A 26,293-nucleotide genomic window follows, 5' to 3' on the forward strand; every position below is an offset into this window, starting at 1 on the left:
TGGGGAAAATCCGAGGAGACGTGAGATTATAACAGCTTCTGTGTCACTAAGTCATCAAGGTTAACAGGCAATGAGGGAAGAAGCAGTTAGGTATGAAAACCATTAGTACATACTGCTAACCACACAAATACTGTCGTGGGAGCTTGAAAAGTCACTAATGCGCCGCCGTAGTGCATCTGGTGAAGACACTCTATCCCTCCAACATAGCGCTGTTCACACCGGAGCTTAGGTCGGTGTAACTTACTGGTATGTTGCTTTGGGAGGTGGGTTACTCACACCCCTAAGCAACATAAGTTATACTGACATAAGTGGTAGTGTGTACAAGCCCTAGGTCTCCCTGACAATGTTTGTGGTTTTGCAATCACTTTTTTTTATTTTTAGTGTTTCTATTCATTATTGCTGTGAGAAAGATACCAAAACAAAAAAACCAAGATAAACTGACTAATTGAATCCTTGATTCTGTAATGGGGTTCAAAGAGGTAGACCCTGGCGCTTGCATGGATCCCTTGCAGGACTGACCGCCAGACAGGATTTCCCTGGCCTAGTTAGAGAATCTGGGGACAGCTGTGTGTACCTGGTAGTGTGGGCTCCCTCTGAGGGCCCTAAACACTACTCTTACCCCTCCTCTCTCCACTGTGTAGCAACAGAGCTACTTTTGATTCCATTAGGAATCTTCTTTCATGCTACAGAGTTGAAGTTAGTGATTCCTGGGTCTAGCACTTGACCTACTTTGGGCTAGTGGTGCACCAGCACTGAGGCTCCCCTACTACCAGCTAAAAGTCACTAAAATGCCATCATATGCACAAAGTAAACTGAAATTAAAAAAAAAAAAGTTTTCCCTCTAATCTCTTTCAGTTATAGTAATCATAGGCATCATTTGTAATAATAGTAGGTAAAAATAATTCAGATTTTTTTTTAAGTTGAAATTGTCCCTGCTAAAAAAACAAAACACACTTCCATCTTGTTGTTGTTGTCTTTAAAGTTACTTACGTGTAAATATTTTTGGGACTGGTGTTTAATTGATTATGCAAGGGAAGCTGTGAAACTGATTATACATGAAGTGCTATCAAATGCGTTAAGTAAACACATTTCAAGTACTAAAGAATTTAGCAAAATAAAATATTTTTCTCTCAACTTCTTTTATCTTAGCTGTTACAAAATGTTCAGGCAGAATGGGATCTTCGGTATTATTCCAACCAGATCACTATCTGTCTACAGATCGAGAAATACATCTTAATTATAGTTTAAATATCTGGGAATAGATGTTTATTCTAACTGCCTCTAGGAAACTCTTGGTACGGAAACTTGCTTATGAAGCAGAAAATTTAAAATTTAAAGATGCATTAGGATGGAGATTGTGTAGACAGTGACTAAGTAATTTCCTAGCAGAATAGCATTATTATTTGCAGCTGTTAAAAAATGTAAGTGGGTCAAAATTGCTGTTGATTTTATATAATCCAATAAAATGTATTGTTCATTATATAAATGTGTGTAAATGTGCAAGTGCCCACATAGATTCTTGTGCAGGTAGTTCTTTCTATTCACCAAAGCAATGGGCAGAAAAAAGTACAACTGAACGTTGCATTAAAAAAAATGTAAATTGTAGGGAAAAAAGTTTTATGTAGTTGATAAATGCTGTTTGTGTCTCACTCTACTAAAATTTGTCAGAATGAATAAATTGAAGCTTTGGTAATCCTATTAATGAATACAAGTATTAATAAATGTATACATTTTCCCCAGTCATAATTTCTAAAATGAGCCTATGATTTACCCACTCAGTTGTACAATAGTGTTGTACCATGCAGTCGGTATACTTACATACATTTTTATGTTTACTTTTTCTTAGTGAAGAGAAAAGGAATCTAAATGGTTCAAATTCCCTCTATATACCAAGTATTAATTATTAAAATTAAAACCATTTTATAATTGTTCGTGTTTACATAAATCCTACACTTGCTAAACTGAATGGCTAAGATTTGGAAAGTTGAAAAGCTTAATGCTTTTCTTAGTATTGTTGTTCTAAGTAGAGAGGCCAAATAGGAACTGCCAAATCATTAAAAAAACCTTGACAGAATAACAACCTGCATACTGATAGAATCCTGTTAAAAGATCTGTTCACCATTTCCTGTGTGTCAGCAGGGACTCCGTCTAGTTTCTTTAACTCTCTTATCAATTGTCCACAAGACTTGTGTGTAGGTGTCTTGGCTCTGATTGCCACAGTATCATTAAAACATATTATTTGGTACGTTTAAGCGGTTATGGGGCATAAATTTAAAAGGGTCTATTTAGGCAGAGGCTTTTTTTTTTCTCTCTAAACTTTTGAACTCCTTAATAAACAAAAATTCTAAAATGAATGTGTGTTAGAGTGAAGATATAATTGTTATGATATAGCAACACTTTTATGTAGAAAATACCTCTCCTGGTCTTGGAGGGAAAAAATGGCTGAGTGGTTTGTTACTAGACACAATAAAAATGTTTGTGTGCGTGTTAAACAAGATCAGGCAAATCTTTTATCCCCTCAGGGTATAATTTAGCAAGGCTGATATTCCCTTATGACCAAATCCTAGTCATTGACATCAAAGCTGCTTGAAATGCTAAGAAGGATTCATGTGGCCTTTATTTCTTTTGTATTTGTAAATAGTTATGGTCCCCTGTTCATTGTGCCTGGTGTCTTGGTGTCCATATTGCCCTAAAAAGCTAAAGATTTTGAAAGAATATTTTAAAAAGAGTAAAGATGATGGGCCTGATTGTGATCTCTCACTAGTGTGAATCAGGAGTATCTGCAGTGAAGCCAGATGAGTTAACTGGATCTAAAACCAGATTACAGGTAGTGAGAGGAGAACCAGGCCCTTGAAGGGTAAAGTATTATTTTTTGTGATACATGGAAAGATGAAAACGAATCCAACATTTTTCTGGCTCCTTTCTTTTAAGACTCATTCAGTCCACATCCCTGAGTAATGCAGTTATACCAGTTGAATTCCTGGTGCAACAACACTATGTCGATGGGACAGCTTCTCCTGTCAGCATAGCTACTGCCTGTTGGGGAGGTGGAGTACCTGTGCTTATAGATTCATAGATTCATAGATTATAGGACTGGAAGGGACCTCGAGAGGTCATCGAGTCCAGTCCCCTGCCCGCATGGCAGGACCAAATACTGTCTAGATCATCCCTGATAGACATTTATCTAACCTACTCTTAAATATCTCCAGAGACGGAGATTCCACAACCTCCCTAGGCAATTTGTTCCAGTGTTTAACCACCCTGATGGAAGAAGCTGTCCCATTGGCGTCGGTAGCGTCTTTTTACTGATACAGACTAACATGGCTACCCCTCTGAAACCTGTTACTGACTTGAGTATTGTAGCAGAATTGGCATGATAGCATACCAATACATCTACTCTAAATAGTTTGTATGTAACTTGTTGGCACATATTTTTGTATGGTTGTGTTACAGCTGGGATTTTCAACGAGCCCCCAAGAGTTTAGGCTCCCCACACTGTTGTGCCTCTTTGAAATCCTAGCCCACATATACACGAAATTAGATATGCATGGAGGGGATGATCATATGTAGGGCCCTACCAAATTCACAGCTGTGAAAAACGCATCACGGACTGTGAAATCTGATTTCCCCCCATTAAATCTGGCCTTTTGTGTAATTTTATTCTATACAAGTATCAGGGGGTAGCTGTGTTAGTCTGTATCTACAAAAACAACAAGGAGTCTGGTGGCACCTTAAAGACTAACAGATTTATTTGGGCATAAGCTTTCGTGAGTAAAAACCTCACTTCTTCGGATGCATAGAGTGAAAGTTACAGATGCAAGCATTATATACTGACACATGGAGAGCAGGGAGTTACTTCGCAAGTGGAGAACCACTGTTGACAGGACCAATTCAATCAGGGTGGATGTAGTCCACTCCCAATAATAGATGAGGAGGTGTCAATTCCAGGAGAGGAAAAGCTGCTTCTGTAATGAGCCAGCCACTCCCAGTCCCTATTCAAGCCCAGATTAATGGTGTTGAATTTGCAAATGAATTTTAGTTCTGCTGTTTCTCTTTGAAGTCTGTTTCTGAAGTTTTTTTTGTTCAATGATAGTGACTTTTAAATCTGTAATAGAATGACCAGGGAGATTGAAGTGTTCACTTACTGTCTTATGTATGTTACCATTCCTGATGTCCAATTTGTGTCCATTTATTCTTTTGCGGAGGGACTGTCCGGTTTGGCCAATGTACATGGCAGAGGGGCATTGCTGGCACATGATGGCATATATAACATTAGTGGATGTGCAGGTGAATGAGCCCTTGATGGTGTGACTGATGTGGTTGGGTCCTCTGATGCTGTTGCCAGAGTAGATATGGGGACAGAGTAGGCAACGAGGTTTGCTACAGGGATAGGTTCCTGGGTTGGTGTTTCTGTGGTGTGGTGTGTAGTTGCTGGTGAGTATTTGCTTCAGGTTGGGGGGTTGTCTGTAAGCGAGGACTGGCCTGCCTCCCAAGGTCTGTGAGAGTGAGGGATCATTTTCCAGGATAGGTTGTAGTTCGTGGATAATGCGCTGGAGAGGTTTTAGCTGGGGGCTGTATGTGATGGCCAGTGGTGTTCTGTTATTGTCCTTGTTGGGCCTGTCCTGTAGTAGGTGATTTCTGGGTACCCGTCTTGCTCTGTCAATCTGTTTCCTCACTTCCCCAGGTGGGTATTGTAGTTTTACGAATGCTTGATAAAGATCTTGTAGGTGTTTGTCTCTGTCTGAGGGGTTGGAGAAAATTCGGTTGTATCTTAGGGCTTGGCTGTAGACAATGGATTGTGTGATGTGTCTTGGATGGAAGCTGGAGGCATGTAGGTACGTATAGCGGTCAGTAGGTTTCCGGTATAGGGTGGTGTTTATGTGACCATCACTTATTTGTACTGTAGTGTGCAGGAAGTGGATCTCTTGTGTGGACTGGCCCAGGCTGAGGTTGATGGTGGGGTGGAAATTGTTGAAGTCCAGGTGGAATTCTTCAAGGGTCTCCTTTCCGTGGGTCCATATGATGAAGATGTCATCAATGTAGCGCAAGTAGAGGAGGGGCAGACAAAGGCGGGTTAAGGGTGGGAGCTTGGCTTGAGGGACTGGGGGGGCGTGGTCAGGCCGAGGGTTGAGCCCCCCGCCCCTGGTGCTTGCAGAGTGGGGGAAGCTGCTGCTGCTGCTGTGCAACATGCTGCTGCTGCTTCTCCGAGCCTACAGCACCTTCAGTCTCCTTGCCTGCCTCATTGTCTCCAGTGCCAGTGGGCTGTGCCTGTGTGTGGTAAAGCAGGGGCGCCTCCCACTATAGTACTGTATTGTATGGTTAAAAAAAAAAATGTCCCTAGAACCTAACCCCCCATTTACATTCATTCTTATGGGGAAATTGGATACGCTTAACATCGTTTCACTTAGTCGCATTTTTCAGGAACATAACTACAACGTTAAGTGAGGAGTTACTGTATTAACTTCAAGAATGTGAGTAGATCTCTTGAAGTCATAGGACAACTACTGTTCGTAAAGTTAAGCATTTGCTTAAGTATTTATTTGCTGTATTCAAGCCTGAGAGCATGGGAAAATGAGTCATACTGACTATAAATCATAATAATTCAGCTAGTTCATATTTTTACGACTTCGTACTAATTGTATTATTAAGGATATTTTATGAATACAGGATTCTTTATTTCTTTAGTTAAGATGATCTTGCTACTTATTCCAGACCTGAAGCCATAAGCCTCCGATGTCACAATTGGTAGCTGTGGAAATTGCAATTTTTAAATGGTTAATTTTGTGCCTCAGGGTATTTTTGAGTGGGAATTAATCAGGAATTTAATAATAATGGAGATATCCCATCTCCTAGAACTGGAAGGGACCTTGAAAGGTCATGGAGTCCAGCCCCCTGCCTTCACTAGCAGGACCAAGTACTGATTTTGCCCCAGATTCCCAAGTGGCCCCCTCAAGGATTGAACTCACAACCCTGGGTTTAGCAGGCCAATGCTCAAACCACTGAGCTATCCCCCCCCCCCATAGAAGTGAAGTATGTATTCCTGTTAGATGTTAATCTCTATGTGCAGGTATTTACATGAACAACTTCCCATACATCTTCTAGATGTGTATGTAGCTTTTAAACAGATTCCTTAGAAAATATTTTTTGCTGTATTTTTTAAAAAAAGGAAAAAAAATGTATTCTGATGATATGAGAATAGAGGGAAATGGATAAAGCTAATGTCATTCCAGAATGGTTGACATGCTCAGGTGTGAATTGGATCAATAATTTCACTAGCGTTCGATATCTTTGGCTAATAAATTAATGTCTGATAATCCTAGTATAAAAAACAGTTTCTTATAATTCATATTAACCCTTCTCACTGACCTCCCACAAGTTTCTGACTTAATTTGGGACAGAGTCTCCAGATTGCAGTGTATTAAAAATTATAGGTATTATCTAATCTCTGTATTTAGAGAGCAAGTAGGGAAATCACAAGCAGCATATATAAGAATAAGATCATCTCATGATCGCTTACTCTTTTAATCCTTGTCTTCCTGTAGGGGCCCGCCCTCCCTCCCCCGGTTTATCATTTTGTTCTGTTATTTCGGTCTTAAGCCCTGATCCAGAAAATGCATATGCACATGTTTAACTTGAAGCACATGCGTAGGAATTCTGTCTTATTTATTTTAGGCACTTATACAGTCCAATTCAGTAGTATCTAAGAACCCCACAATATTTAATGTATTTATCCACAACCCCTCTCCCTCCCCCATGCGAAGTAGGGAAATAGTATTATCCCCATTTCACAGATGGGGAAATGAGACACAGAGATGGTATAAAAATGGGGAAATACTGAGACAGTGGAGAGTCAGTCAGGAAAGAGGCAGGTGAGAGCTGCCTGAGGAGGGAAGGAGAGACTCAGGGAGAAATAGGAGCAGCAGAGAAGAACTGGAACAGAGAGCCATTGGGAAGAACAAAAGATGAGGAAAGTTGATGGTGAGGACTGGCCGGAGCTGCGGAACCTTGTTGAGTTACAGGAGAGCTCTTGCAGAGGCCACAGGAACAAGGTGAAGAACCAGCCTGGTTGGGAAAGCATAGCCCGAAACAAGAGGTTTGATGCTGGATGGTGGGTCCCAGGAGCAGGGGTAGGATTCTCAACCAGAGAGGCCTGGGTTTGTGAAACACTGTGGGAAGCCCCCTTGCAGCAGACCTTAGTGGAAGTCAGCAGGAACCTGAGCCCAGAACAAGGGGCTGGTACTGCGGGGTTGTTGCCTGAGTGGAGGTAGGATTCTCAGGGAAGGCCTGGCTGAGTGGAACACTGCGGGGAGCTCTGTCACAGGAGACCTGACTTGGGGCTACTGGACAAGTGTGAGTGGGAGAAGAGTGAATCTGGGAACTCTCAGGTGGGGAGTCGTCTGGAGAGTGGAGCCCTAGAACAAGGGCAAAAAGACTGGAAATAGACTGGAGATGGACTTGATGATGATTTGGGAGCGAGCAGCATGGAAAACTGCCATGAACCTGTGGTACTTTGGGGTTCTGTGGAGAGCTGTTTTATTATGAGGGTTCTATGGATTGTCATGTTTGTGTGAATAAATTATGTCCAAGGATAGCACTTTGAAGTGGACAATGGGAGACTTTATTCCTTTCTACTGACAAAAGAAGGTGAAACCAAGGCAGGCATACATGCCGTGCCATGGTCTGCCGCAGAAGGGTGCTCGAGGAAGGGCTACCATATCACACTATGTAATATTAAAGTACTATCTTTATATCAAATATTATTGATGTCAGTTTTTGTTCTCTTTAATAGAAAAAATAAAAATATTCCTAAAATTGTATCATGAATTATCAGTCATTTATAGTCAGCATACACCATGCGATTTACATCTTCCATAATAAACTCATTCTTAAGCTAAGTGGGGAATTTTTTGGCTAAAATACACTGTCATCAAGAATGTGTTTTACTATTGTTTTTATATTCTAGTTCCACCATAAAAGCCTGTGCCAGGAGGCCTGGTGGGGCAGCTGTTCTGGAATTACAGATTTATAAAGCTCCAGGCAATCTAACTCTTTTTCTATAGAACAGATGGACGTTGACTGTAATATCAAATGGCTGTAGCATAACACATGCTGTAAATTTATTATATAAGAATTTCAGGTACTTATTCCACGCACACAAACTTCCTGAACAATATTCAGAATATTATTGGTTTGCTAAGTAGTATAAATTCAGAGTCTCGTATTTGTTCTATATGAGCAAGAAACTTAATTTTTTTCACAAAAACTAGAAATTTATGGCATAGGTCCTTTGCTGGTTAGGGAGAGTTTCTCACTCACGAGTGGTAACTGAGTGAGTGAATTTTTTCAGCACTGCTCTAGGGCCCTGAGTCAGCAAAGCATGTATTTTAAGTATTTCATTGAACCGGAACCTAGATCATTAATGGGAATATCAGATATTTGAACCGTGGGTTCCTGAGGTACATTCCTTCCTACTGTTTCTCAGGAGTCTCATTGTTCATGGCTATGGCCTGTTCCTTTTTAGGAACCAATTTTTAATCCATACAATGTTGTTTTTATCTGGTTAGTATTAAGCCATTTTTTTCCATTGTGCCTTATCCTTCCTGTCCTTTCAACTGCTACCATTTATTCTTTTACAAATTGTGTTCTATCTCCTTTTGGAGAAAACACAAAAGGAAGATCTTCTGGATGGGAGACATGAAAGCATCTGTGGAAGGTTTCTTCCTCCTCGCCCAATCATAGTCCAAGGGACACTCCAATGGCTCTTCCCTCCCTCAGACAAAACAAAGGGTGGCATCAGTCCCAGTGTCCTTGAATGGTTATTTTTGGCAATGTGTTCAGTTTGATTTACATGCATCAATCTTAATTACATTTCATACAAAAAGATATGTACAGTTATACCTACACTTAGAATTGATTTTGTTGCAACTTTCTTGTTGCTTTTTGAGATTTGGAGGAATGTGTGGATCTGAATTCAGAGTTTTCCTTCCCTTTTGTCACTTTCATTGAACAACTGGAACTGAGATTTTAAAAGGTAATCAGAAAGTCTGGGAACAGGCTTTAAACCGACTATTCAAAATAATATTTCTCCTTTCTTTTTTTTCCCTCCCTCCTTGGGTTTTTAACTTACTGCTTTACCTCTCCTGAGTGAAATGGAAACTGGAGCACTCGTCCATCTTCTGAGAGAGTAGTTGTTTAAATATTATCTATTCCTGATACCTACCCCTTAGAACTACCTGACAGGATACTATAAAGCAAGGGTTCCCAAACTTTTTGCTTCCATGATGCCATTTTGAAACTTACTGTTTCCTTTGACTCCAGACAGTTTCAAGTCGAGTGTTCAGAGTTCAGGATATTCATTCTTGACAGTGAACCAGAACTCTGGGAGAGAACATTTGGGCATATATTCCTTGCAAAAATTGATCACAGGAAATTTTGCTGAGCTGTTCACTTTCAGCTGCTGGCAGAGCCATGGCATCAGGCTTGCACTGAAAGGCTTGCACCCAAGGATACTTTGTCATGTCCACACTGGGGAAAAAGGATGCAAACTGGTCCTCTATCTGACTGAGATGCTCAGTCATCATCTGTGTCTGCGAGGAACTTGCAGCACAGAGACAGTAACTTAGAATGATTCTTTATTGAGTGCCAACAGGGTACTCTGGTTAGCATAAAAGAAAACATGGGCCTTGCCTTAAGGTGCTTACAAGCCAATGCAGATTCCCATCAGAAAAGTTAGCACAGGCTCCTACCAACTCAAGCAGAGAGGAGGCTCTGTTGATAAGGCTGCTGCTCACCAGGAACTGGATTAGTCTTTCACTTGGATGCTTGCACAGCTAGATATGCAAATAGCAAAATGGTGTCTGCACAGCCACCTCCACACAGCCAACATGCCTGCACCTGTTCCACCAACGCCATGCCAAGAAGCTGCTTTTACACACACATACTGTATGTGTGACATCACGCTATTTTTAGTCCACCATTTTGTAGAATAAAATGGCAGCCTCCTGGCTTGGTGTTTGTAGAGCAGGCCTGGATATGTTTGGGGCAGATGGCAGTGTCTCATGGGGCAAATCTGCCTCGTTGGACCTAGGACCCTGTTTGGGGTTGCGAACCACAGTTGGGGGAGCATCGGTGTAATGGTGCAAGATTCAGTTCTCATTGGCTCTGTAGATCTCTGATAATAGAAATGTTAGTAACTGTACAATTGGGGATTTATACATTAATATTGTTTTTAGTATTTTCCTCCTTTTCTGCTCTGTCTGTGGTGCGTTTTGCTTCGGCATAACTGAATAGAAGTCTAAATCTTTCTGGTAAATATGGTTACAATCTGGACATACAACCTCATCGGGGTTGTTGCGTGTAGCTTTGCTGAGAAGCAACGGGAGTTCAGAACTTTACTTTGTTCAGGCATTATTCCCATGATTGAAATCTGCCGACCTCACAGTTCCTTTATTGGATTCACAAAATTCAAAGCTGCTGTATTAGATTTAAATGTCTGTGAATAAATGGATTTCCAGATTAGACAGGGTTAGCATTGTTTTATGAACTAAATTGCTTTTTTCTCTTCTCCTCTCTTCCCCCTCTGCCCCCGCACAGGAATGACTTGCTGATGGTGTGCCGTCAGTTGAATATGGAGGAGTCTGTTGCTGAGATCATGCACCAACTAGGAGCAGATGAAAATGGGAAGATTTCCTTTCGGGATTTTACTCGGTGCCGCATGCAGCTTGTGCGAGAAATCAGGAAAGAGGAAGTGGAACTTTCCGTGAAATCAGATGACTCTTGTAAAAAGAAGTTGTTAAGGGACAGAATAGCCTCCTGGCCAACGAGCAGTGATAACAGTTTCGGTAGGTACAATTTCAAATGCTCCTCCAGGGATAAATAATGAAGGCTGAAATCCTGGCTCTGTTAAGTCAATGGGAATATTTATGTTAACTTTATGGGGGCCAGGTTTTCACTCAAAGGGTTTTGCAAATATGCTTTGGCACAAGATAATCAGATAATAGATTTTTATCATTAATAATGAATAAACTGCCCATCACCATGGTATTTGGTTAACTCATATTTATAAGAGAAAAAGTACAGAACAACCTTTTTGTAAAAATTATGGGCACATAGATTGTGACCCAACTGCAGCAACACGTTCACTTCACTGAAAAGACCCGAGACAGATTGCTCAGCTGATGGTTAAAGTGCTAGGAAACTCTGGAACTACATTGACAGGAAAGCCTGAACAAATATATAGGTAGAAATGTTAGACAGGAAGAACATAGTACCATCTAGTCCATCTTCCTTATCAAGCAAGTCTTACCCTGTTTCTCAGCTGGTGTTCAATTCTGTTTTCCTTAGAATTTAGTATATTGCTGTAGGAACATGAGTTGCCAGCCTCGGTCAGAAAATCACTTCATCTAGTCCAGTATGTTATGATTGAAGAGAATACAAAATCCTTTCCTTCCCTTCCCCCCCGCCCCAAAATAAACCAAACCAAAAAAAAAAACAAAAAAAACCCCATAACACCTGACCAGATGAGCAATTCTGTACATGAAGTTTATTTTATGCATTTTCCTAAGTGGACAATTGAATTAATATTTTTCTTATAATTGTTGATATATTTTCACAAATTTTAAGTATGTCAGTGAGATGGTAGAAGCAGTCTGAACATTTAAATTCCCTGCCCATGGTGGTATTTTCCATTCCATGCAGATAAAGCCTAGCTTTGTCTGTCGCTTCGCTTTCATTTTGGTTTATTTTTACACTTGTTGGAAATGTCATGATTTCTATACAGTTATCCTGCTTTGATTCTTCCCATGCTCTAGAGAAGTTCAGTGATCACGCTGCTATTAAAAACATTTCACAGGGCACAAACATAATGTGACCTGGAGCATGCTAGCAGTCCTGACTAATGAGCTACAAGTTTCACTGCCTTTCAGCTCTTCAGGGGCACATATCCTTTTTTTTTTTTATTTATTTAATCAGGACTTGGAGAGCTAGTGATGTTATTTGAACCTGATCCCTATAGCTTTGTAAACATTGCTTAAGACAGGAGACATAAAAATGTGCTAATTAATACAAATAAACTTGATGGATGCTGATTTTTTGAGGAAGGTGCACTTTTTTAATAACCGGTGTCTTCAAAGACTGTTTATAGGCCTTTCCTCAAGATTTATTTCCATGTGATGTGTCAGCCACTGTTATCCCTTGAAAGTTTCTATCCAACGTCCATATGGAGTGCATAAATTACAGAAACTCCAAATTCATTTAGCTGCCACTGAGCAGCAGGGGTCCTGGTGACCTGCAACAAAGGAATCTGCCTTCTTTGAAGGGACTTTTACATTAAGGATTTTGTTTGGAGCTTGTACAGCGAGCACATAGTTCAGGCCTTGTGAAAAAGAAGGCCTTGCAGCTAACGTCTTCACAAAGAGGTGCAAAAATAATATATGTACCTATTTAAAGTAAAGCTACAAACTTGTATGTCCAATACTCCAATCATTGCATCCCATTACAAAGCAATGTAAAAGCAAGTGAAAAATAAAATTTCATAATAATTAATTATTATTCCTAACTGATTGTTGCAACTTGACTTCTGTAGATAGTCTCGCTTTTCACTCATTGTAGTCATTGACCAGAGAATCTTCATAACATCCCTACTAGTAAGTATTGTTAACCCCATTTTACAGATGGGGAGGCAGTTGAAGTTAGGGAGGTTAAGTGATTTTCTTTAGGCCAAGGAAGGGGCAGTGTTAATCGTGATTACAAGTTAGAAATCAGACTCTCCCATCCCCCGCATTCTGTGCTCAGTCCACTAGACCACAATATTGGTCAGAGTAATTAACCATTGGAACAATTTACCAAGGGTCGTGGTGGATTCTCCATCACTGACCGTTTTTAAATCAAGATTGAATGTTTTTCTAAAAGATCTGCTCTGGAAATTATTTTGGGAAAGTTCTCTGTCTGTGTAATACAGGAGGTCAGACTATGATAACAATGGTCCCTTCTGGCCATAGAATCTATGAAACCTGTTTCTACCATTTCATTTAAATGATACAGAGTAGGACAGTGGACTGAACCTTCCATTTGAATACACGACAAAGCAGAACACCTTTAAAGTCACTAGAATAACATTTTTCATTTCATTAATGCCATACTTCCAGGGTTCTCAAAATGCTTTTCGGGTCCAATTCTATGCCATTAAAATGAATGGGAGTTTTAACACTGACTTCAAAGTCAGTAGGGTCAAACTGTATACACAAGTGAATATTAAAGTAAGTTCTGTTTCTCAAATGTTATGTTGTTTTTTTTAACACAGTAAAAGTAATAAAAGGTAAAATTAACTTTGAAAGTCTACTGTGGGGAGCTGCAGTATCTGTTCCAATCTAACTTATCAGAATGGATCTTCAGTAGGAAGTTATTGAGAGAATTTCAAGTGTCTCCAAGAGACCTGTTGGCACCACTCAGTTACGGAGGCAGTAAAGCCATGACAGGTACCTTAAAACCTGTCTTAAGTGACCACTCAAGAGACTGACAGAAATGGATTGCTTAACAAAAGGGACATTGTAATAATCAAGCAGAAGAATAGGCTGTATGTTTGAGGTTACTTTTTTGTGATTCCTTAAAACAGAAAACTTGCCGCATAAAGGGTGTGTGTCTCATAGGTAGTACTGTATTTCTTAAAGTTTTGAAAGGTTATACATATTTTATGTAAAAAGTTACAGTAAATGCAATTATGATATATTTATATCTATAGGTGTGCCTGGCATTTTACAGACCACTAGTATATTTACTGGATCTTCCTTGGTAAAGGAATCCTACTCCAAAAATACAACTTCTAGGCGCATTGTAACTTTTGAGAGAACAGATATTTGAAACTGTTTTATCAGTAAAATCTTAATTCAGTTGGACAGATGAGAGGTTTTGCTGTCCAACTGGGAGCGCTATGGCTACTGATATGATTCCACAGACCAGATGCTCAGATAAGAAAAAAACAAACCATAAGCAATTCTGAGCTGTTCTGGTTTAGCAGTTCATAATTAATTAATTTGTAACCAATTCCTCTTCTCTCCCTCTAAAAAAAGAAAAGCCCTGAGCTTCTGATATAATGATGATTTATTTACATTTATTTATTTATAATGATGATTTATTTAAAGACGATAAAGTCATTGTGGAGAAACTAAATGGATTCTTTGCTTCAGTTTTCACGGCTGAGGATGTTAAGGAGATTCCCAAACCTGAGCCGGCTTTTGTAGGTGACAAATCTGAGGAATTGTCACAGATTGAAGTGTCAATAGAGGAGATTTTGGAATTAATTGATAAACTTAACATTAACAAGTCACCAGGACCAGATGGCATTCACCCAAGAGTTCTGAAAGAACTCAAATGTGAAGTTGCGGAACTATTAACTAAGGTTTGTAACCTGTCCTTTAAATTGGCTTCTGTACCCAATGACTGGAAGTTAGCTAATGTAACGCCAATATTTGAAAAGGGCTCTAGAGGTGATCCCGGCAATTACAGACCGGTAAGTCTAACATCGGTACCGGGCAAATTAGTCGAAACAATAGTTAAGAATAAAATTATCAGACACATAGAAAAACATAAACTGTTGAGCAATAGTCAACATGGTTTCTGTAAAGGGAAATCGTGTCTTACTAATCTATTTGGAGTTCTTTGAAGGGGTCAACAAACATGTGGACAAGGGGGATCCAGTGGACATAGTGTACTTAGATTTCCAGAAAGCCTTTGACAAGGTCCCTCACCAAAGGCTCTTATGTAAATTAAGCTGTCATGGGATAAAAGGAAAGGTGCTTTCATGGATTGAGAACTGGTTAAAAGACAGGGAACAAAGGGTAGGAATTAATAGTAAATTGTCAGAATGGAGAGGGGTAACTAGTGGTGTTCCCCAAGGGTAGTCCTTGGACCAATCCTATTCAATTTACCCCTTTCTCCAGATCATTTATGAATAAACAGTGAGGTGGCAAAGTTTGCAGACAATACTAAACTGCTGAAGATAGTTAAGACCAAAGCAGACTGTGATGAACTTCAAAAAGATCTCACAAAACTAAGTGATTGGGCAACAAAATGGCAAATGAAATTTAATGTGGATAAATGTAAAGTAATGCACATTGGAAAAAATAACCCCAACTATACATACAATATGATGGGGACTAATTTAGCTACAAGAAGTCAGGAAAAAGATCTTGGAGTCATCGTGGATAGTTCTCTGAAGATGTCCACGCAGTGTGCAGAGGCGGTCAAAAAAGCAAACAGGATGTTAGGAATCATTAAAAAGGGGACAGAGAATAAGACTAAAAAGGGGATAGAGAATAAGACTGAGAATATATTATTGCCCTTATATAAATCGATGGTATGCCCACATCTCGAATACTGCGTTCAGATGTGGTCTCCTCATCTCAAAAAAGATATACTGGCACTAGAAAAGGTTCAGAGAAGGGCAACTAAAATGATTAGGGGTTTGAAACGGATCCCATATGAGGAGAGATTAAAGAGGCTAGGACTCTTCAGCTTGGAAAAGAGGAGACTAAGGCGGGGTATGATAGAGATATATAAAATCATGAGTGATGTGGAGAAAGTGGATAAGAAAGTTATTTACTTATTCCCATAATACAAGAACTAGGGGCCACCAAATGAAATTAATAGGCAGCAGGTTTAAAACAAATAATAGGAAGTTCTTCACGCCGTGCACAGTCAACTTGTGGAACTATAACAGCTTGTAGGACTATAACAGCGTTTAAAAGAGAACTGGATAAATTCATGGTGGTTAAGTCCATTAATGGGTATTAGCCAGGATGGGTAAGGAATGGTGTCCCTAGCCTCTGTTTGTCAGAGGATGGAGATGGATGGTAGGAGAGAGATCACTTGATCATTGCCTGTTAGGCCAGGTCTACACTAACCCCCTAATTCGAACTAAGGTACGCAACTTCAGCTACGTGAATAACGTAGCTGAAGTTCGAAGTACCTTAGTTTGAATTTACCTCGGTCCACACGCGGCAGGCAGGCTCCCCCGTCGACTCCGCAGTACTCCTCTTGTCTAGCTGGAGTACCGCAGTCGACGGCGAGCACTTCCGGGTTCGATCGCTCGTCGCCGAACTACCGGGTAAGCGTAGACCTACCCTTAGATCCACTCCCTCTGGGGCACCTGGCATTGGCCACTGTCGGTAGACAGGATACTGGGCTAGGTGGACCTTTGGTCTGACCCAGTACGGCCGTTCTTATGTTCTTACATTACATACCAATCATAAAAAAATTTAAGGAATACCAGCATTTCAGACATAAATTAAGCTTATTGGTAAATGAGAGGCAGGTCATTTGGGGCTGAAAAATCATTGCTTTTGCTCTGCGTTATTCCCGCATTTGATCTCCCTGTAAATAAATTGCGCTTAGAAGTTGATGCGGTGATAATTAAATTTATTTATCCCATATTTAATTAAAAGCTACAGAGTGATAGCTCAGATGTACCCCCAAGTAGTACAGATTCCTTCTCAGATTCACCCACAAATTTTCACCCATGATTTATTTGACTTGTACAGCTATTGTGATTGTCTGGCTTAATTTACATTTACATTGGGGTAGATAAATGTATATTAACTAGTAATGGATCAGTTTGACTTTTAAATATTCTTTTGATACTGTCACCTCTCTGTTGTACAGTAGCAGATGTCAGGTCATTGCAGATTAGCTTTCTTTCAGAGAAAAAAAATCAGTGATACAGAGTCTGGGTATATTCTTAGTGCAACTTATTTACAAACACACCTGTCCTGGAACAGAGATGGTCACAAATGTCATGTAGGGGTTTTCAGCTCCAGCACTAATGCCCAGTTCCCAGAAAGCAAATCTGCCTAAAAAATTGACTATAATTTGCTTGCACACAATGAAAAAGAACTTGTAAGAAACTGTATGTGAAACAGTGCCATATGGTGATCCCTGTCATAATTCAACATATTTGCATATCCATATGCTTTCCAAATGAAATGTGAGAATTATAACTCTTCACCGACACCATAAAGAAAAGCCATCCTGAATAAGAGGTGGGCTCCCCTCAGAAGATCACCATAGTCCTAGTAAACTGCTGCTTGTTTTCACAGTGGTTACCTCCTCCATTCTGCCCTACCTTTTGCTGAGTTTTGTCTAGCTTACAGAAGGCATCTTATGCACCCCTTGGGCCTTGTTTTCCAGCTTGTCAGGTCAAAATTACCCTAAAGCGCTGATCTTGCAGGTTGACTGCTGCATAGAATGGATAGGGATAATTCATCTGAAAGGGAAATTGTGTCTGAACCAGCTTCCTATTCAGAACTTCAGGAAAGCACCTGAAATTGTGTCTCAGTAATGTGGTCTATTTATCAGACGTTTTATTGCTCCCAAGCCCTGTTCCTTAGTATTTTTCAAGGTAGATATAGAACATTGGACAGTTGACTGATTTATATGTGGTGCATCCTCCGCTAGCTCTGGGGGAGTCCATATAATAAAAAAATTCCATTTCATAGTGACTTGAAAGTTCTCAGAAGAACTGTAACATGAAAGAATTAGGCTTCACAACACAATTGTGAAGTAGGGAAATCTTGTTCCCATCTAGCTAATGGGGAAGCTGTGCCATTTAAAGTGGTATGTGTCACTGTTCAGGGCAGCTGCACCTGAAACCCCCCTCTGTGGTTCAGCAAGGGTGCCCAGCTCTTGGCTTCTAGCTCCCCAGCTCTTCTTGGGTGGAGACACTCAGGGTTTGACCAGGGTTTTTCCAGACTGGAGAATTCCTTGCCTTTGTTACCATTTCCAGCCTGGACAGGTTGCCCTAAGACACCTGCTAATAAGCTTACCAGAGTTCATCCCAACTCTCACATGGACTTTGGCAAGTGCAGTCTTTTAATACCTCAGCCTTGGGGCATCCTTGTGGTTACAAGTTCATCAGAGTTTCAGGTCAGAACAAGCACACCCCCAACATGTTCTGTTCCCATTTCAGTTCAGGGATCTTGGAACTGGAGTTTCCAGAAACAGAGGTCTCTTCCCCCCCCCCCCCCCCCCCAGGGCATATCTTCAAAAGGTGGGCTTTGGAGGAGGAGCATTTGCATTCCCCTCACCTCAAGGTATTTTCTAAGGAAATCCATTCACATGTATTGCTCCAAAAAGACCTTTGAATCCTCATACCTTCCGGAGATTGCATCAATCTTGTCTTTCTGCTAAAGAAGTTCCATACAATCTCACAACAGTACATAAACATTTGCCTTTATAATACAATGAACTCCAGAGATATTAATCCTAATTCAATAAGGTTTAACTTAATTCAGTAAAATTTATCTCGATTCTGTAATGTTTGGTCAGGATATTACGAGATATTGGCAATCCATCACAGTATGGTTTCGTGACCTGCTGTGCAAGGGAGCCTTTTGTCCCTCTAGAAGAACACATCCTGGGATTCTATTCCTGATACTTTTCCATGTGCAAGAACTGAAATATTCCAGCCCTTCTGTATGGCTGTTAAACCAGACTATTTGCTGCCAAGGTTACGGATAGAAATTTCCAGGTTCCTTCTGTCCCTGCTCCTAGTTGACTGTCACTGCTCAGCAGACTGTAAGGTACACACTTACATGTTCATATGCTCCCAATTCTGTGTGCGTTCTGCATTTCACCCAATGGGACAGCCACTTCAGCTTAGCACCTTGCCCTTTTCTCAGTCCCAGGTTATTTACCAAATCCTAGTGGTATAGGTTGCCAGCTTTCACCAGAAGGGATCCCTCTATAACCCCATCTTGACAAGCTCAGTTGGGCACCCTCAGTTTCCTGACTGCTGGTATCCAGGCATAGATTACTTTCATATATGTCTCAGAATAGATTCCTTGTACATGGGGATAAGCACCATCCATCCCAGCAACTAACCCTTTTGGATATAGCCCTGACTGTCTCTCTGTGGAAGACTTTATTTCCTAATATTTGCTCCTTGCTGAATGCCTTGTTGCCCATATATTCCCCTCCCCTCGAGTAACCCTTGTTATTCCTCTGACAGTTCATGCCTCTCAGAACTGGTGAGTTTCTCTATACACCCTTTTGCCCCCCCTTTCCCCCAAACCCCTGCCTCTATATCATCACCAACATGAGTCTCTTGGGTTGGTATGTCTGGTGTAATCTGTCAGCGCAGTTTCTTGGCCTGTGGAGGAATGCAGGTTGATGTCAGGCACTTTAAGCTGTGAGCCTCCCACATTATTTAGTCTCCTTGGTCCTTCGAAGCCCCTGGACCTGAATTCTCTTGTCCTTGTCTGCTGTTACTTTCCAATAATGGTGGTTTTTGCAAACTGCTAAGAAGGTGATTGCTTCTAGGAACTTGGATGGAAACTTACCTTTTCACCCCAAAGGCACTGTATCTAAATGGCTGTGACAAACCCGTGTCGACTGTTTTACTGTCTGGGAGAATGAAGCCTCTGTCTTTGAGGGACATGCTGCTTCCTAAGCTGCTGAGGAAGGGCAGGCCAGTCAAAGCAGTTCTGTTGTGATTTTGCTGGTCTATAGTATTCTGTTTCTGTGGGCTTTCAGATCTGACAAGCCTAGCAGTGAGCACCCCTGTGGATACTTCCTTATGTCCTGCACCTGCTTTCTCAAGGCCCTATACACTGCAATCAGCTTCAACTGAGGCTGGCTACGTGCAAGTTGAAAGAAGATGTTTCTTAAAGGGATATCTCTCTTCTGATCTGTCAGGCTGTCTGGAGAGCAGTGGAAAGTCTTCCCATCCTCCCCTCTCTTTCCCTCCACTCCCCGCCCCCCCAATCTGATCTGGAATTGTTCTGTGTCCTCTTGTGGCACGAGGGGCATTATTGCCTATCTTGTTTGTTCTTGGATGTTTTGGATTTCCTTCAGTCAGTGTTCAAGAGCAGTCTTGAATATCAGTTATTCATCTGATGATCCGTCACTGAAACTTGATTTGTATCCTGCAGGTTCAGATGTGACCTTCATTTGACCCCTTAGGACAGACTTCTTCACTTATGATGGCCTTTCTTATTGCGCTGATCTTGGACAGTTGAGTTTTGCTTGCTTGCAAGTGTTCCCTTAGCCTAGTACCTAGTTCTACCCAGTTTCTTGTTTTAGTAGTTAGTGTATTGTTGTTTATAGTTAGTATAGAAATTGGTGAGTGGGATCATTCCTACCCCTCACCCCGCCTTGGGCTTCAGAGCATGCCTCAAGCCAAAGGGTTTAAGTCTTGTTGTGCATGCCGAAAGCCTATGCCTAATAGTGATCCCCACAACTCGTCCCTGAGGTGTCTAGGGGAGGCGCATCAGTTTGAGCACTGCAAGATTTGTAAGGCTTTCAAAGTCTAGAACTAAAAAGGAGCGTGACTTCCATTTAAAACAATTACTGATGGAAACCGCACTCCGTCCAGCAGCACCTGATCGCCCGAGCTCAGTGCGGAGTGCCCCAGTGTTGGTCTGCGAATCAGTGATGAGGAAGGACTCTGGCGTGAGAGACCCTCTCAGAACCCTGGCACCACAACAAGGAGCTCCACGTCTCCAGTGCCCCACAAGCACCATAAGAAGGTGGACAGAGGGCGCTCTCCTCAGAGAGTTGTGAGACCATCGGGGCTGCTTTGCTGCTCCAGAGGAAAGACTCGGCTCCCAAGCAGCAAGAGCCCGTGCTGTTGACTCCGGCGCCCCAGACAGCACCGTTGGCAGGGCAGTGCCTGGTGGAGGTGTTGGAGCCCCTCTCCACCCTGGACACTTTTGAGGCTGCTAAGGAACTCATTGAAATTACTGCGCCTCAACCCCAGCTGTTGGAGAGAAGCCTCTGGCACTGCCTAGACTGATACGATCTAGAGGCAAGCCTACGCTGATGTGGCGCCCCTCGTCGCTGGGCCGGCATCATTCCCGGCACTGTTCCCCATTCCTGCAACACTCCCTGGCACCGGCCTCGGTACAAGATCACACGGCACCAGGAGCACGACTGTCTATATCTCAGGCACTGAGGGATTGGAACCAATCCAGAACACCCTCACAGGGCTGGCACCGACACGCGGCACTGGAGCACAGCAGCCGTTCCCCAGCACTGGACACATGGCACTGGTCTCGGTTGCGGGACAGCCGGCACCAATCCTCGAAGTGATCATCATAGTACCGATCCCCAACCTTCTCTTCACAGCACCGATCCCCAACCTTCTCTTCACAGCACCGATCCCCAACCTCCTTTTCACAGCACTGCAGGGGTCATCGGCACCACCATGTCATTGCCCTCAGTATCCTCGCACTCAGAGGCCGACTCATTTTATTCAAGGCGCAGTAGACGTAGGTCCGGTAAGCACCGAAGAGATGTGTAAGCGGCCTGGCAGTGGCAGTGGCCGCCCCCTACACAATGGCCTTTCTGGACCCCCTGGGTTTACCATCAGGGCCAGGGTACCACTTCGAGGGCTTCTAGGGTGATGGCCTCGGAACATCAGCCTTCCCGGACACCAATGGGTAGACCTGCCCCTCAGGTTACGGAAGCGACCCTCTCCAGGCCACCCCTTCATACTACAGAGGAGTTGGTGGAACCACCCATAGCCGAGGACGCATCCGATTGGGTCGGACCAATGGAGGTGTCTAGCGGAGCCTAGCAACATCTCAGGCAGCTAGAGGGCCATGAGGACCCTGTACCTCCACTTGCTACCTCATCATCCTTGTCTCATGAGGCAGTGGCAGGAGTGTCCGCTTCAGGTCCTCCGCCCATTGACCACAGGACACACCAGGATCTGCTCTGCCGCATTGCCTGTAACATGGGTCTACAGGCAGAGGAAGTAACCGAATCGGAGGACCCAATGGTGGACATTCTTGCCCCATAAGGTCCTTCCAGAGTGGTGTTACCTATAATAAAAACTATTCAAAATAATAAGACCCCGTGGCAGACTCCAGCCTCCATTCCGCCCACCGCCAGGGGAGTGGAAAGGAAGTACTTTGTCCCCTCCAAGGGATATTAATTTTTATTCTCCCACCCACACCCTTACTCCCTAGTAGTCTTGGCGGTGAATGAAAAGGAGCACCATGGGCAACAGGCACCGGCCCCCAAGGCTAAGGAGGCCAAACATATGGACCTCTTTGGCAGGAAAGTATATGCCGCAAGAGGCCAACAGCTGAGGATAGCCAACCAGCAGGGTATCCTCCGCAGGTATAACTTTAACTCTTGGGACTCTATGTCCAAATACAAAGAGTTGCTCCCCGCGGAGTCAAGAGCGGAGTTCTCAGCTCTGGTCGAGGAGAGGAAGGCAGTGGCCAGGACATCCCTACAGGCCACCCTTGACTCGGCAGACTCGGCGGCATATACCATCTCCTCTGGGGTGGTCATGAGGAGGACCGCATGGCTCCAAGCTTCCAGTCTTCCCCCGGAAGTTCAACAGACCCTTCAGGACCTTCCCTTTGAGGGCGCAGGGCTGTTTTCAGACCAGACAGACACAAGGTTCTATAGCCTCAAAGACTCGAGGGCAACGATGAAATCTCTGGGGATGCACTCGCCTGCTACCCAGAGAGAGCCATTCAAACCTCAACCCCGGCAGCAGCAGAGGCAATATCAACCTTGCCCAAGGCAGGATATTTACTGTCCCTATGGCAGTAACAATAGGCGTAGACGTTCTAACCTGCCTTCAGACCAAGGGCGGGACCCAACCAAGCCACTGTTGGGATCCAAACAAATGTTTTGAAGGGACACCTGAGGATGGCGTACCCACCACTATCCCAGATTTTGAATTGTGTTATGTTCAAGTTAAACTCCCTGGATGGAGATCTCTGCAAAAGGTCACGGTGCCCTTCCCTTCCCCTTTCCCCAGCAAGTTTGATAATAAGTCAGTGAAAATGTTGGCTCCTCTTACATTAAATTAACACCCAGCCTAATTTAATATAACTATTGAATCAGGTGGACCAGTCTTGCATTAGGTATGCTAAAATTAATCAGGCGTTGTGTGGCTATTATTTTTAGTGAACTGTATAATCTTGCTCTGAAAGAATGTTGCAGTTAAACATTCTCTTTTCAGCAGAAGAGTCTACATTCTGTCAAATCAGTCTTTTAACTATTAATGAGGTATATGCAGTACTGACCCACTTTACAATGTAATGAAGTGATGGGTACTGAAGTATTTGATACAGCTTTTTAAAATATATTCTTTTGGGTAACAACCAGGAAATATGGAATAAACCAGCGATTTGTAGCCTGGTAGTATAGTGAGTTACTGCATTTTAGGCATTTTGGTAGTTTAGAAATAAACTTTAGTGGTGTCAGAATTTTTCACTTGTAGTGCACATACTACCAGCATTAGTGGGAAATGTTTTTGGACCACAACATTTGTATCTCTCTCTAGTGCCTTCTCATTCATCTGATTTTTTTATGCTTTATAAATAAAGCTAAGTAAAACATAAATGTGCAAAACAAGTGCCTAACTCAGATTAAGTTCTCAAGGCACTTATGGACCTTAGGAGTGGGGCCCAGAGAAGGTTACTGAATACCTGGTCACAGAGCAGGAATCCACAAGCCCTTAAAGGGATAAATAAGAGTCTGTTTCCTATGAGATTGGTTTATCTTTTTAGTAGAGAACTACGGAGTGTTGGATCGGGTTATATTGATGCTGATCTAACTACCACTGCCTCTCCTCAAAGATTTAAGAAGTTTTGTACATGGATTTCTTGCTGTTGGGAAAACTCAAACTATATTTAAAAAAAACCAAGCAGGTTTTCCAATAACATGATGGTGGTGTTCTACATTGTCGTGGGGTGACTGGCTCCTTTCAGGAGAAATGGGGCCAACCTCACCTGTGGCATAATTAACTGTCTGAGGGGGTGGGACTAATGGAATCAGATGTTATCAGATGAACACCTGGGCCTCAAAAACACTTGAATGAACACAGTTGGGAAGAAGAGGCTGCAGAAAGGAGACAGAGGCTGCAGAAAGGAGGAACCACAGGGAGCAAATTAGGCCCCTGTGGGAGATCCTGAGGTAGGGTCTGTAAAGCTGAGAGTTCTTCTTCGAGTGCTTGCTCATGTCAATTCCAATTAGGTGTGCGCGCTTTGTGCACAGTAGCTGGAAGCTTTTTTCCCCTAGCGGTACCCGTCAGGTCGGGTCAGGCGCCCCCTGGAGTCACGCCTCGATCGCGCTGTATATAGGGCTCTGCTGACCCGCTGCCGCTTCAGTTCCTTCTTACCATTTGTGACAGTTAGCCGGAACGCTCGTTTTCTCTTGCTTTGGCAAACCTTCTCCCTAGTGGTCATCGGCCCATTCTCTGTAAATACTTAAATTAGTTAGTAGTTGTAGTTAGTTAGTTAGAATTCCAGTTGGGGGTTGTCCCCTATCCCCCCTGGGCACCGGGGCATGCCTTGGTCCCTGGGCTTTAAACTCTGTGCACCTTGTAGCAAGCAAGCCAGGTGTGGGGAGACTAAAAGGGAGTTTCTTTCCTTACCCCCATGCCTCTGCTGTGAAAGGGGCAGCACTGTCCTTGGGTGAGGAGGTGCTGCAGAGCCAGTTGGGGAACAGCGGGATTGCGCACTCCCAGGTTAAGAAAGGGGTGGTAGTGGAAAGGAGTTCCGCCTGTCCTGTATGTTAAGGAAGGGTGAAGAAGTCCTTCCATACATGGAATAGGTATAATAGGTTGCCTTTTCCTAAGAGGCGGGGAAAGCAGGGAATGAGTGTCAATCAGAGAGTTGTTTCTGGTAGAATGGCAGATTTTCTCCTTTTGACCTGTAGGAAGGTCTGAAGATCTGTGGAGTTGGCAGTCCTAGGATTGGTAGATGAAGTTGTGCAATTTACTCCAGAGCTTGCAAGCCATTTTGGTTTGCGCTTTCAACAAATGACAACTGATAGAGCAAGATGCCTCTGACTGCTCCAAACTTGATATGATTATTTGGAAGCACTTATGCCCAGTCAGAGATGTAAAACCAGCTCCATTGCCATCTGCATTCACTGCTGTGACAGGAAGGGACGGAATCGGGAGGAGGAGGAAATGGAAGAGTTCTAATTTGCATATGCAAATTGACTTGTTTTTATTTATCTGGCTCACCTGAGATGCTTATTGAAGGATGCAGAGTTACAACCCCAAGGAGAGAGGTGTCTGGAATAGTGAAACAACACACTTGGTTAACTGGTGCATAAGTGTGCTTGAACAGAACAGGCTATGGGAGGCTGGTGCTTTCTTGGTAATTGAAACTAATGAATAAAAGCAACATAACACACTCAATAAATGAAAAGCTTTTTCTATTGTCACTGCTGAGAATAGGTTTCTCTGTAATAAAACTTCTTATAGACACATGTTCCAGTTGCCATATGTTTGCATATCCCAGAGAAACTATAGGATCCTGATGCAAATCATTCACCATCCTTTATTCCTTCCGTGTTACGTGGAGAACATTTATGTAGTCTGCTGTAAATATGTCTTTGAATAAATTTGGATTCACTGAGGTAGCATGGCTGCTGTAGTTTAGCACTTTAGATTATGTACAGCATAATAACCATTGACAATGAAGTTCCATGAAGGTTTTGGCCTTTGACTCCTGCAATAGAGCTGTTTCCTGATTTGCACAGAGACCATTTTGATTATCTACTCCTCATTGTAAGTAGGTTTTATTTCCATTACTAACACAATTTAGTCAGAAAACCTTTCAAGAACAACAAATACATTTGTTCCCTCTTTCCCCCTCCTCACTGGATTTTTATAGCTCTTCTGGGAACAATATCCCAGACAGCAGGATGTGAGAGAGGTTCATTCCATTTTGAAAAGACAATAGAAATAAAGAGTGCTCAAAAGCCCCAAACATAACCATTGGGTTTTTACTGCCTGAGCCAAATTGGCAGCTTGCAAACTTGACCCCACTTGTTCCTTGCCTGCCTTTGGAACACACCTGACCTTCAGTGAGCTCTACTGTATGTGCTTTATACCTCCTTTAAACAATCAGAAGTCTAGTCTGCTTTTAAGATTTTTTTTAAGTGCTTTTGATCATAGCAATCTTTGCATAAGCAGAAATGAGAATAGAGGATTTTGGATGGTAGAATCATTCTTCTCCTTTCCTTTTTTCTTTGTTTTGAAATGTGTAGGCTTGTTCCTTGCCCATCCTGTATAAATATATACTATATTATGGGTGGGAGTTGGCCTCTCTTGTTTCATTTTGCAAGCCTTTTCCTTCATGCTAATAGTGCCTTTGTCATTAGCATTTTTTGTGTTAGTGGCGGAGCATGACAAATGAGTACTACTATTTTAATGCATGCCATTGGGCTTGCTCTTGGAGTACCCAGGACTGAGAGTTATCTCCAATAACACTGCCAGCCTTTCAGCCACTCAAGCACTTTCTTCTGGGTCATGGCCCCCAAC

General features: G+C 42.4%; 1 protein-coding gene across 2 annotated transcripts in view; it reads left to right on the plus strand.

Moving 5' to 3' along the window:
* Positions 1–26,293, plus strand: part of MCC (MCC regulator of WNT signaling pathway) — a 340,541-nt gene that overhangs the window by 39,199 nt on the left and 275,049 nt on the right. For both annotated transcript variants that reach the window (XM_054032915.1, XM_054032914.1), the window contains exon 2: positions 10,594–10,841. In XM_054032915.1, coding sequence (XP_053888890.1) covers positions 10,607–10,841 — 235 coding nt within the window. In that variant the 5' untranslated portion in view covers positions 10,594–10,606. The remainder of the gene's footprint in view (positions 1–10,593; positions 10,842–26,293) is intronic.

The sequence above is a fragment of the Malaclemys terrapin genome, chromosome 6 (genome assembly GCF_027887155.1).
Source record: "Malaclemys terrapin pileata isolate rMalTer1 chromosome 6, rMalTer1.hap1, whole genome shotgun sequence".
Classification (NCBI taxonomy): Eukaryota; Metazoa; Chordata; order Testudines; family Emydidae; genus Malaclemys; species Malaclemys terrapin.